Source organism: Rhinatrema bivittatum, chromosome 1, assembly GCF_901001135.1.
Source record: "Rhinatrema bivittatum chromosome 1, aRhiBiv1.1, whole genome shotgun sequence".
In the NCBI taxonomy this organism is placed as follows: Eukaryota; Metazoa; Chordata; class Amphibia; order Gymnophiona; family Rhinatrematidae; genus Rhinatrema; species Rhinatrema bivittatum.
This window is the reverse complement of record NC_042615.1, coordinates 180234080-180248200: the sequence shown is the minus strand read 5'-3', so window position 1 is coordinate 180248200 and position 14121 is coordinate 180234080. Positions and strand designations below refer to the sequence as shown.

At 42.6% G+C, this 14121-nt stretch overlaps 1 protein-coding gene across 3 annotated transcripts in view; it reads left to right on the top strand.

Moving 5' to 3' along the window:
• TBC1D19 (TBC1 domain family member 19) overlaps positions 1-13419 on the top strand; it is a 397957-nt gene extending 384538 nt beyond the window's left edge. For 2 of the 3 annotated variants that reach the window (XM_029589764.1, XM_029589755.1), the window contains 3 exons: positions 285-400; positions 10102-10172; positions 12827-13419. In XM_029589764.1, the coding sequence (XP_029445624.1) occupies positions 285-400; positions 10102-10172; positions 12827-12901 (262 nt within the window). In that variant the 3' untranslated portion in view covers positions 12902-13419. The remainder of the gene's footprint in view (positions 1-284; positions 401-10101; positions 10173-12826) is intronic. The other variant, XM_029589774.1, reaches the window with a different exon arrangement.
• Positions 13420-14121: the final 702 nt, after the last annotated feature.

Genomic DNA, 14121 nt, shown 5'->3' with positions numbered 1-14121 from the left:
GGCTGTCCAAAAACAGATCTGAGGGTCACTGATGCAAGGCCAACTTGATTGACACATCCAATATAATGAAGACATTGAGTCGGCAAATGCTTTTATCATGTATAATCCTATTAACCTACTAAATAAACATTAGGTTCAAGTTACAACATTTACTCTCAGCTTTTATGTGCAGACCGTGATCTTTGTAGTAGATTTGTGAATCTCAGCTTAGAATAATAATGTAAAATGTTCACAAGTCACCAGTTATTTTCTGTTTACTTGGATTGTTTCCAATTTGTTTTCAGACTGCGTATATCATTTAAATGGATGGTTAGAGCCTTCTCGGGTTACCTAGCTACAGATCAACTTCTGCTTTTGTGGGATAGAATCCTAGGATACAACTCACTGGAAATTCTTGCTGGTAATGAAACTTTTATATGCTTACCATCTTGAAAATAACACATGCCAACTGAAACCAATGTATTATTAAGGGAAGAGAATTAAACTTGCTTTATATTAATGTTGCTGCTATATTAGCTTTCCCAAAAGTTAAATCTAATATAATTTTAATAGATTTTTAATACAATCAAATTAATTTTGTATCTATAAAAACAACTTTGGCTTCCTTGGAGATATATTTTGAGTAATACTCGAATTAAACCAATGAATGTCAGATAGTTGATGCAAAAAAATTGAATTTCACTTTTCAATGTAGTTCCTGTTTTCTGATTTATAAAGAGAAACATGTGATGTATAATCACAGAAATAAAGTCAGAGTCATAAATGTCTACAAAGAATTTGCTTTAACAATTCAACACAAACTATTTGAAATCTTGAGATACATAAAAAAATCTCTTTTGGAAATACACAGAGATTCACCCCTGATGTTCTGTATCTGCCTTTGTTGAATAGCATCAGATATTCAGGTTTTTCTGAAGATAAACATTTTGCTATATTCATATATATGGGTGATATAACATGATGTGGCATTCTGATGAGAGCTTTCTAGAAAGGAATAAAAATCTTTCACTGCCTATGCATAATTGTTTCCACACTGTCATGGCTTCTCACATAGACACAAAACCACATACAACCCAACCCCTCCAAAACATACACACACACCCTGCACACATATCCCAACCTCTCCAACACATAGACCCACACACACAACTCCCATATCACCCTACACAGTTTCACTCCCACCTGCATTCACACACCCACACTCCCACACACATTTATTTATTTATTTATTTATCGAGTTTTATATACCGTAGTTCGGTTTCGCCATCACAACGGTTTACACAGTTTACGCAGATTTCCACATATTCAGACACCCTTTCACACACACCCCCTTCCTCCACAAATGCAAACACCCCTTCCATTCAGAAACAGTCATATATACACACACTTCCCACCTATGTATGCACACACATACATATACACACTTGCACACACATACCTTACATATACCCATATGAAAGAAGGTATTAAATCTAAAAAAACGTATCAATGGAAAATAGAGGTGGCTTCAAAGGTGGCTCCATGAAGTTTGATCTGGAGACTCCTCATTTATTTTCATAAATTGTTCCTTTTATATTTCTTCACTGCCCAAGATGGGAAGAAGGAAGGGGAAGGCATGCACCTATACCACCAAGCTTCCAACACCTATCAGGTCCTTTTTCATCTCAGCAGCCTTTTTCATCTCAGCAGCCTCACAAGATCTCTCTGGAGGTACTCTTGGAGGGACTATGGCAATAGAAGAATCAGCAGCCACTTCAAGTTCTGAGATTTTCCTCAGGTCCAGCGGTCAAACTTCCTTGCTACTGGGAAGTCCTTCTGCCTCTGCTGGCCTGGCAGTCTCTCCAGAACTGAATTGTGATGTCAGCAGTTTAGTAGAAGGAAGCAATACAATATTGGCTGAAGTGAAGCTTGAAATGCAGAGCCTTTCTATGCAGGGAGGTGTTCCTACTATTGTGAGGCCCGATCGCGACCACACGCGACCGGACCCCCTACCTCCTCCACGCGGGCAGTCCGGGGTCTCCCTCACGGCGGTCCGCAGCGCACGGGCCGCGGCACGACGGCATCTTCTCTCCAGAGAGCAGCGTCAGGGAAGCCGCGGCTGGCCCCGCCTCTTAAAGGGGTCAGGACGCAGAATCAAGGCCGGCCCCGGAAGATGATGTCATCGGGGAGGGAGATTTAAACTCCCTCAGTGAAGGTTTGGACGTCTTCACAACAGGTCTCTGTGGTTGGTTGTTTTCCTTCCTCTTCGTTGTTTCCTGGTTTGACCTTGGACTGCTTCAGATTTCGCTGTTTGCTGCCTGCCTCGACCCCTGATTGGATTTTGGACCTTGCTGAGTTTGCCTGCTACCTGCCTTGACCCTTGCCTGGTATCTGGACTGAGTTTGCCTGCCACCTGCCTTGACCATTGCCTGGTATTCTGGACCGTGTCTGCCTGCCTGTCTCTGGCCGTAACCCGGATTGCGTAGTGGCCCAGCTGAGGTCACCGTGTGGGTTGGCCGTACTACGGGATTTCCACCTTCCGGAGGTGAAGTTCACCTAGGTACCGCAGGTGGGTGTTCTCTCGTCCCGGGTCAAGGGTCCACTACCATAACACCTACATTGGACCTGGTTTTTGGATTGGATCTTGAAGTAACTATAGTGGCAGAAGTAAAGATCCAGTATGCAAATATAGGTGTTTCAGGAGCAAAGCCGCAGGTCTATCTGCAACACAAAGTATTGACTCTGCTGGTTCTGTCAAAAGTCTCGATGGATATCCCTGCTGTTCCTGACTCTGTCTTCCTAGAAAAGTTTTGCTAAATTTCAACTTCAAGATCTTAAAACTTTCTAAAGTTAGGTATTTAGATAAACAGGTAACAACCTATAAGAAAGTTTAGGGGTGCAGGGACCTGTCTGCTACAAGACACTGCTAGTTCACCTCCTTCTTCACTTCACAAACCTAAGTTCAGGAAAAAGACAAGGTGTTCTCCTCAGAAATAGACTATTATTTATCAGACTTGGCAGGATATAGTATTTAGAAAATAACAACAATTCCTGTCTCTGACATCTTGGTCACTATGCACCAGTTTTCCCTAAAGAAAGTTCTGTATCATGGGTAGTTAGAAACATGCCATAAACCTTAGCCTCCTTAATATATTAATACATATGGCTAACGTACTTACCTCTGGTTCCAGCTTCAGGCAATATCCCTCTGTTCACCTCTGAAGCAGAAGCTGGCTGGAAGTCTGGATAATGTGGGCAGGGAAGGGCTTGCTTCCTGGGTTTAGTATTGGCAGAGCTGGCAGCAGTCTGGGGAGGAGACATGCTTCTGGCTCTGGTACTTCCCGGGCTGTCTGGGCTTGGTCTCGCCCCGCACCATCTCAGACTTTGTGTCACTCTCCGCACCTGAGTGGGGCGTCTCCTCTCTCCTGGCCTCCTCGATAGCAGGGGGTGCTGGTCACCTTAGGGCTCCCCTTTTGCTCTTCTGGTTCCTTTTCTTTTAGGATATCTTTCAGGATTGCTTTTCTGGTTTTGCTCTCAGGGTTCGCTTTTCTGGTTTTGCTCTCAGGGTTGCTCCTTTCTCCTTATTTGCCCCCTGTCTTATACTTTCCAGCTGATAAATATGCATAAGCTTATGCTTATGGGTGGAGGGTCTTTGCCGCATTGCAGGTCTTTTAGCCCTCCCCATTACTTCGGGGGGTCCTGCCACATTGCAGGTCTTTTTCTCCCTCCCCATTTCTTCAGGATGGGGGGGTACTGCCATGTTTGTATGCCAAGCTGTTAAGCCAGACTGCCCCCCTTCTTCCAAGGATGGGAGTCTTTCGCACCTCTGGACTTGCTTAGCCAGTCCATGACTCCTGCTTATGAGCTTAAGTTGTTGTATTGTCTCTCTGCCTTGGTCATTTACACAGGCACTTACAAACAGGCAGATCTAGATAAAGCATCCTTCAGTATAAAGTTCTCATTAGTGCAAGGTCTTTTTTTTCACTGAGACAGTGTCTTGGCTTGTCAGCATTTGTCTGCATACTTCTTTGGCTATTATGATTCATATTTGGTGCTTCCAGTGTTAAAACATGAGATATCTCCCTATAAACCCTAATTTGGTGAAGGACAGTTTGGTGTTATGGAAGAAAATGGAACTGCTTGAGAACAACTGTTACAAAAATTTGCATGTTATATCCTCCTATGTGTCTAATTTATGTCTTCTTTTAATTAATTGAAAAAAGTACTTTCTTGAGGTCCTAGGGAAGGTTATTTTTTAACTTCTCACATAACATATAGGGGCGGATTTTCAGAGCCCTGCTCGCCTAAATCCGCCCAAAACCGGGCGGATTTAGGCGAGCAGGGTCCTGCGCGCCGGTAAGCCTATTTTACATAGGCCTACCGGCGCACGCAGAGCCCCGGGACTCGCGTAAGTCCCGGGGTTTTCGGAGGGGGCGTGTCGGGGGGCGTGTCGGGGGCGGGCCCGAACCGCGCGGCATTTTCGGGGCATGTCGGGAGCGTTCCGGGGGCGGGCCCGGGGGCGTGGCTACGGCCCGGGGGCGTGGCCGCGCCCTCCGGACCCGCCCCCAGGTCGCGTCCCGGCGCGCAGGAGGCCCGCTGATGTGCGGGGATTTACGCCTCCCTCCGGGAGGCGTAAATCCCCTGACAAAGGTAAGGGGGGGCTTAGACAGGGCCGGGGGGGTGGGTTAGGTAGGGGAAGGGAGGGGAAGGTGAGGGGAGGGCAAAAGGAAGTTCCCTCCGAGGCCGCTCCGATATCGGAGCGGCCTCGGAGGGAACGGGGGTAGGCTGCGCGGCTCGGCGCGCGCCGGCTATACAAAATCGATAGCCTTGCGCGCGCTGATCCAGGTTTTTAGCAGATACGCGCGGCTCCGCGCATATCTACTAAAATCCAGCGTACTTTTGTTTGCGCCTGGAGCGCAAACAAAAGTAGGCCTATTTGCGGAGTATGAAAATCCGCCCCATAATGTACATGCAGGCTTTACCAAGGCTTTTCAAAGCAAACGTATGCGCATAAGTTTGCTTTGAAAATCCTTTTTTAATTATCAGTGAATGCACAGAATTGTACATTCACAAAATTACACTTGCTCCAAGTAGTTCATAACTTACATGCATACTTAAGAAAATATGAGCATTTGCATGTAGGTTGTATCCCTATCCCAACTCCATCCTCCAGAACACCTACTCCCAGTACACATAAAAGTAAGTGCAAAACCTTTAACACACGCTGGCCTCTGGTTAATTTTCAAAGTGCCACTTAGGTACATAAAACAGGGTTTTATGTAGGTAAGTCACATTGAAAATCAGGCCCTAAATTGTCATCTGAGTCCTTTCCACCCTTATCCAAAATGTTGCACCTTTTTGGATTTAGATGCCTGATGGATAAGAAAGAAGATGCTATGGATGCGTTAGTGTTTACAGATAGAACTTAACAGATCTGTTAAAGATTCTTCATGAAAAGTGACCTCAAGAGGGAGCTGTAAATGTCTTTTATTTTTGAATTGGGGATTTGGTACTCCGTTTTCTTCAAAAATAGAAATATTTTCTATTAAAAAAGTTTGTATTTTCCCAGATGTTTCCAAAGCTACGTAGAGGAATAGGAATAGGTTTTTATCACCATACCCCTAAAAATAGTTGGTTAAGTATCAAGGGAATAAATGTATCTTTATGGAACCTGAGCAGTTAAAAGTATTTTTGATGGATAAATCTTCAAGTTCTCCTTATGTTACTTATCAGGATACATATGGGAGACCTGAGAAGTGATTCTGGGCCTTGGATGATAGTGTTTATGGAATTCATGGAAAACTTGAAAGAAATGCAGAATTGTATACAGTGAATAAATTAATACTTAAGTGCAGGTAACAGTCTTGATGTCTTTAGACCCATCGCATTATGTGACTAACCGCATAGCCTCTACCTGAATGTCAGGTACAGGGCAAGAAGATCCAGAAGCTACATATCAAAAGGGTAATTTTCAAAAGGAAAATGTAAATGTAACATACTAACGTAGCAATTTTCAAAAGCCCATTTACTTGGGTAAAACTTATTGACAGTTCAATAACATTACAGTATTGTAACAATTTTTAAAGGCTTTTACATTTACATTGAAAATTTTCCTGTAAAGAATTTGTAACTTTTCCTCAAGTCTTCAAATCTGCAAAAAGGAACCATCTCCAACTGAAGGATCATGCCAAAAATTTTAAAAGGCAGAGTCCCCTTCACCTGAGGACTTGCTCTGGCTGCTTCTGGAGGAAGCGGATGATTTCTTGAAGCTGACCTGCTCTTAGTCTTTGGCCTTAGGCTAGCTATCTTTACTGCTCTGAACCTTTTGATCTTGGGAACATCCAACCACATGCAGGGCAGTTCAGTTGACCATGATCCTGTCCAAGGCAAACATAACACTGTTCATCATCATCTGAGATGGATTTGATTTGTCCACAGGTGTACGACTTGAAGCCATTAATTGTTTTCTTTGATGCCATGTTTTGGAATGTTTGTCTTCCTTCTCGCTTCTTTTTTCTTTTCTTTTTTTGTTTTAAGTCTAAAGGCTGAGTAGCACTACATCAGCAAGTTTAGAAACTTGTGACTAAGGAGAAAAATAAACTGTGAAGAGAGACAGAAAAGCCATCCATGCAAAGTATGAACAAAAACAGACTGAGGAGACTGAGACAATGCCCACACAGGAATTCTTGCACATGCTCAATAAAGCTCAAAGCTCTACTAGCTTGGAGGGACAGATCTGACTAGTGCCACCAAATGACATCACCCACAAATCATGGCTAATTCATCCCTGCCTATCAATGGAAAAAAGTATGCACATAGCATCTCTATGCATGTACGTTTACCTGTGGTAGGAGAAGGTGTTCTTGGGGCCGTGGTTTAGAACTTTGTAGAGATGTGAATCGGAACCGGAATCGGTTCGGATTCCGGTTCAGATTCAGATGTGGGTTTTTCCCATTGGGCCCGTTCGCGTTTTGTTTATCGGCTGCCCAGCCCATAAACAAAAAACCCACCCCGACTCTTTAAAAGTAACCCCTTAGCTTCCCCCACCCTCCCGACCCCCCCCCCCCCCCCAAAACCTTTTTACAGGTACCTGGTGGTCCAGTGGGGGTCCCGGGAGCGATCTCCCGCTCCGGGCCATCCTCCGGCTACTGGGCCGTCCTTTGCCCTTACCTTGTGACAGAGTATCCGTGCCATTGGCCGCAAAATGGCGCAGGCGCTACCTTTGCCCTAGTGATGGCAAAGGTAGCGCCGGCACCATTTTGAATACTGGCAATACGGCCCGAGTACAGGAGGTCACTCCCAGACCCCCGCTGGACTTTTGGCAAGTCTTGTGGGGGGTCAGGAGGCCCCCCCCAAGCAGGCCAAAAGTCCCTGGGGGTCCAGCGGGGGTCCGGGAGCGATCTCCTGCACTCATGCCGTCGGGTGCCAGGAACCAAAATGGCACCGATAACCTTGCCCTTACTATGTCACAGGGGCTACCGGTGCCATTGGTCAGCCCCTGTCACATGGTAGGAGCACAAGATGGCGCCAGCCATCCAGTGCTCCTACCATGTGACAGGATCCGGCCAATGGCACGGATATCCTGTCACAAGGTAAGGGCAAAGGACGGCCCGGTAGCCGGAGGACGGCCCGGAGCAGGAGATCGCTCCCGGGACCCCCACTGGATCACCAGGTACCTGTAAAAAGGTTTTGGGGGGGTTGGGAGGGTGGGGGAAGCTAAGGGGTTACTTTTAAAGGGTTGGGGTGGGTTATGGGGTTATTTTTATGTGCCGCTTTTCCCGCCCTCCCCCAAAACGATAAGGGAAGCCCCACGATCAATATCGTGGGGTTTTCCTATTGTTTTGGGAGAGCCCCCGATTTCTGACGATTTTGAAAATATCGACGATATTTTCAATCGTCCGAAGCCCGATTCACATCCCTAGAACTTTGCGCATATTTTTGAATTTTCAAAAGTATGCATGTAGTTTTGCAATGAAAATTCCCATACAAATTAACGGATACAAATGTATGTGTCTACTTTTCCTGGGATTTTCAAAGTGAAAGTACACTTGTACTTTCATTTTGAAAATGAGTGCAAAGTTGTGGACTTTGCATTTATGTGGCCAGTCTTAAAATTACCCCCTTAAAATGTTACTTACGGGCGGATTTTAAAAGCCCTGCTCGCGCGCCGGCGCACCTATTTTGCATAGGCCGCCGGCGCACGCAGAGCCCCGGGACGCGCGTAAGTCCCGGGGTTTTTTGAAGGGGGCATGTCGCAGGCGGGGCCGAACGACGCAGCGTTTCGGGGGCGGGACGTGGCGTTTCGGGGGCGGGACCGGGGGCATGGTCCGGGCCTCCGGACCAGCCCCTGGGTCGGATGACTGCGCGCCAGCAGTCCGCTGGCGCGCGTAGATTTACGTCTGCTTCTAGCAGGCGTAAATCTAGGGACAAAGGTAAGGGGGGGGTTTAGATAGGGCCGGGGGGTGGGTTAGGTAGGGGAAGGGAGGGGAAGATGAGGGGAGGGCGAAAGAAAGTTCCCTCCGAGGCCGCTCTGATTTCGGAGCGGCCTCGGAGGGAACGGAGGCAGGTTGCGCGGCTCTGCGCTCGCAGGCTGCCCAAAATCGGCAGCCTTGCGCACGCCGATCCAGGATTTTATAAGATACGCCCGGCTATGCGCGTATCTTATAAAATCCTGCGTACTTTTGTTCGCGCCTGCTGCGCGAACAAAAGTACGCGATCGCGCTTTTTTAAAAAATCTACCCCTAACAAGATAGCTGTCCAATCATGCCTTGTAATTAGTATTTTGTATGCACTTGTGAAATTGTCTTTTTGAAAGGGGAGGAGCCTTGCAGAAGCAGTATTAGACAAGGCAACAGAAACAAATTTACTCAAAGCTGAAGTTAGTATGTAAAAATATACAGTGATACCTTTTTTCATTTCATTTATTTCTTATATATGCTGCCTTACCAAGTACACAACATACTCAAGATAGTAAACAGCAAAAATATAGTCACATCATAAGCACTATCCTCTTCATAAAAGATACATCACACATTCAAAACCTACAAAACCACTCCCCCTATTTCTAGAGCCCCGGCCTTCCCCACCCATTCTCTCACAAAGCCACAACTCCCCAAATTCTAATGAAACTGTATCATCCCCCATTCCCCAATGCCCACCCAATCCAACACAATAAAACCGTACTCACACTTTAACCCAACACCTCTAAAAGTAAAAACTTTAGATATCCAGGGACTTTATGCAGTGCCACCTTCAACAACCCCTTCTCATCACTAATTTCTACTCTAGCATTCAGTGGGAGAATAACCGTGATTTTACTTCTTTCCTAAAGACCAGATAATTCATCTCCTGCCTAATGTCAAGAGGGACCATGTTCGAAAGTAAAGGTCATCCACAGAAAACACCTGTTTCAACATTTGACTTTCCATACCTCCCAAAAGGAAGGTACTTGTAGTAAAGTGCCCTGAATAGATCTTACCAGCTGACCTGATTGATATCAGCTTGATTTGTTTCAAAGAAAAATCAGACTATTTGCCCTAAAGGCACTACAGTTCAAGATCATCAGCTTGAACTGCATTTCTGTATCCATAAGAAGCCAATGAAATTTAGCCAGAAGATATCATACATTTGTCTCACAATCCATATTAATATATAAAATATAGCAGACAATAGTTATTAAATATGGTTTATTTAATTCATATTAATCTAATATTGTAGAAAAACTAAAAATAAGAGTATGGATTAGATGGAGATGGTAAACAAAAAAGTATGATCTGAATAAAGAAACATGATTATTGCAAAATGAAATGAAGCAGAAAATGCAAAACTCAATAGGGAAACCAGAACTACATCTCCATACTTGCAGTAGCAAAAAACCAAGACTGGCTCAGCTTGTCTCCTTGGCTTGGATCCATATAGTCACTCCATTAATGAACTTAAGTACGTAAAACCTGACTTTGGAAGACTCCTTATGTACACCTAACTTTCAGATTTGGGTCCCAACAAAGCTTTTGAAAATTTGATTTTTAGTACAGCATTGATATAATTTTTTTCTAAATTCAAGTTAATGCTTACAGCTAATTAGTGGATAAGCAGTTTAAACGGTTTGCATTCTTTTTTCAGTACTGGCTGCTGCTGTGTTTGCTTTCCGAGCAGTGAACCTGATGGAAGTGACATCACTAGCTGCAGCTGAAGTAAGGATAAGTTATAGTTAGATGAGATTGAAATAGTTTCTGATATATTGCCAGCTAAAGAAACTTAAGCTTCAGATTCGCATCAAGTTATACAGAGCTCTTTGCTTAAATTCTTACTTTAGATAAATCTCGAAAGAAAATAATATCATGAAAGTGTAAGGAGTATGTTTTTAATACTTCTATATCATATGCAATAGCATACAGTATAGAAAATACTATTCAGCTATAGTTGACAAATTTTGCAAAGCAACAGTATTTTTATGGTTGCCAGATTTTTTTTCATAATGTTCAAAATTCATTTCTGTGTTTAAATTAATGTACACACAAATCTATGCATACACATGATTATATAAATATATCTGTTTGTGTATGTATGTATATAGTATTAACAAGTGGCACTAAACCACCCTTTAAAATAAGGGGCTGCTTACACCATATTAAATCACAGTAATAACAGAGTATATCCCAAGCTGTTCTATTAACAATACCTCACCCTCATCATGCAAAAATATTTTTTTATAATTTTTACATTGAATAAAACACACAAAAAAGCTGTACTATCTGATTAAATTATACTTAAATTATCGATCATTCTAAAAACGTTCATACCTCATTCAAACCTAATAACATATATCTATAAAATAAAAAAAGACTTATCATCTTTCTACATCGCAAGAAGGAAAAACATTTACAGGTATATAAAGTGCTACCAAAACACCTCTATGCAATTTTATAGGGTTTTTTTTAATAGTTTAAGTACAATTTAATCGGATAGTTAAGCTTTTTTGTGTGTTTCAGTGAATGTAAAAATTATAATAATCTTTCTGCTTGATGTTGAGGCATTGTTAATGGAAGAGCTTGGGGTATACTCTGTTATTATTGTGGTATATAAATATACCGGTATATATATTTTACTTTTATACATAGGTCCAAATTCAAAAGGATTCATCTGGCTAAAAATCCTAAACTTAGCTGGACACATCTGGCATATAAATAGCTTTCCTGCCCCAACTAGGCAAATTGTAGCCAGATAAGACATTAGCTGGATAAAAAAAAGTCATTCTGCGGCTCAGCATAGTTATCTTGCTAACTTAGCCAGTATTCAGCTGAATCCAGCTAAGCCTGCAGGATAACTCTAGAATTGTCTCAGAGCAGGCCTAAAGTTATCCAACTGCGTGTGTCCGAATAACTTGCCACTTAACCAACTATTTTCAAAAGAATATGTCTGGTTAAGTGGCCACGGGAAAAAAAAAAGGAGAAGCAGAGCAGACTTGGCTGCCTGATCACCCAAGTGAGGCAAAGCTTGAGCCTGACAGCTTGATTCCCCTCCAAAGTTGCAAAGTATAAGGCCTGCCAGCCGATCAGCACCCTGCACTCCTGTCTCCCACCCCAGGTTATTAAAAATGACTTACCTCTGGCTCACTGGACACACCAGGAGCCAGATGCTAGTTCTGAACTCCAAATAGTGTTTGGGGGTCTCCTGTGGGTGAAGACGGGCAGAGGATGGAAGAAGGGGCAAAAATCAGGCCAGACGGGCCTTAAATTTTCAACTTTCTTTGGGGTCTTTGGAGGAGGGGGCTGAGGCCCAAGCTTGTCCTCACATGGATGGACAATCAGGCAACCAAGCCTGCTCCACTTCTCCATTATTTTTCTTGCTATGGACACTTAACTAACTATATTCTTTTGATTATAGTTGGTTCAGCTTAAAGTTATCCAGCTATTTTAAGCTGGCTATATTCAAACCTAGCAGATAGGTTTAAGTCATCTGCTATCTGAGCTTAAAGTCAGATAACTTTAAGCTCAGATATTCTTCAGAACTTTTATCTTGATTAACTTATCCGGCTAATGTATAGAGATTATAAGGATTTAAACAAAAAGTAATTTTTTCCATTCTTTGTTTATGAAAATTGTCTTTAGTGAACAAACCCCTTAGTACTTACAGGAAAATTTGAGAGAGTGTTTTTTTATTATAAACGGTACCTGAACCACTGTTAATTTTTCAGTTATTATACATTAATTTGAAGAGGATTCTTGATTTTTCATTACTTTTTACTCCCAAACTTATTATTTGCCACATGTTAAATTGCTTGTTAGCATGTTTATAAGTACTTAAATTTGCTAGCTCATAATACCATTTTAGAATGTTGAAAATCTTTTCATAGATATCACACTTTAATATTAGAAGAATATGATGATGACTAGGAATGATTTCTGTCTCATGGTGACTCACTTGCATTAAACTTTTAAGTACTAAACTTTGGGCACATGTACGTCTCAAGATACAAGCTAAGGATTCATAATGTACATTTATTTTTAGAAGCAAGATGAAATGTTAGACCTCTTGCACACCCATGATAACCACATGTATTTGAAGTAAGTTTAAAGACCAAAATAACACAGAGTTCATTTTCAATCTCAGTGGATTTTTATATTGATAGAATATATTTCAGAGCTTTGCTACAAGAAGGCAACTTTCACATCGTAAGGATAGCAGGAAGTTTGTAGTCAAGTGAGTAGAGACTAGACCAGGATCATCAGCAAGTACCCAGGTTTTTGTGCAAGTACATTTATTGCTGCTGTTGCAACTAGTGTTTGATTTCTTTGCTTAGTGGGAAAGGAGTACTTTAACAAAGCTTTTTTGTTCTTTACTCCAGGCAGTACTTGCTGACCTTTCAACCCTGAAAGTTATGCCTCTTCTTCAGATCTTCCTGTTCGCTACTGTCAGTTGATCTACTTCAAGGTCATTGACACCACAAATCCAGTCTTTCAATAAAAACTAATCATGAACTATGCAGTGGCTGCATAAAATCAGAATTAAACTGTATGTATGTAAGTCAATAAAGATCATGTTCCCATTAGAGTTTAACCAAATCACTTTTCCTATTTTACAAACAACTATAGACTTTTGCACCAAACTCTTCACTGCATGCTGCTGAATTTCAGCATAAGGGTAATAGATATATCTGCATTATATAACATTGCATTCATTTACACCAAGTACATGTTACTTCCTAACAGAGCAGTGCTAAAATGCAAATCACTGTGCGAAAAACATGTAGCATACCAATAAATGCAATAAGAACTGAACATTATTTAATAATCCATTACATGCCATATAAATCCTATGAATATTTTTCTTATATTATATAATAGAAACCTTAACTTCATGCTACAGAATTTATCCCAGCATTGTATGCAGGTTGTTATTACCTTGAAGTTATAGCCAAATAAAAATTATGAGAATTCTGTGCTATATAATGTGAGAATTGGATGTTTCTTCCTAGGACTACAGAAGTGCTGTGCATCATGCTGTTTTCTAAATTATATTAGGACTTGCATATATGACTAATATTTTCTCACTACTGTGTTTAACATAAATGAAACTAGTAAGAAAGCTGTCAAAAAATGACAGGAAACCTAGATGGGAGGTGTGTGAACTCAGTCTGCTATTCACTGCCCTCCTTATCCCCTTACCACACCCCATAGTAATCCATTCCTTCTCCCCCTCCCACCCACAGTTAAGGGGGTGGGGAACCCCAGCTCCTAATACATCTCCACTTAGGGCTTAGTGACTTGTGGGGCCATGTTGGCAAATGTTATGTGAGGAGGAGTTGGGGTGTGGGACATGGGATGAGGATATGGGAATGGATGGGAATTGTAAGAGATGTGAGTGGGTAGAGATGTATGTGTGTGAATAAATGGTTGGGATGTGAGTGAGTGGAAGTGTGGTAGGGTGTGAGTAGTTGGGGTATGTCTGCGTGACTGAGTGAGTAGGTAGGGAAGTTTATGGGAAGGCCCATTCTCCACTCCACCCCCACCCCCCTTGTACTCTCCAATCCTGCATGTGCCCTCCCTTCCATTCTCTCTGCCACCATTGTAATCCACCCACCTCCCATCCCCTCCTTTCTTCCTCCCCAGCTGCTGCACTTCACCGTCTGCTGGTGGACCC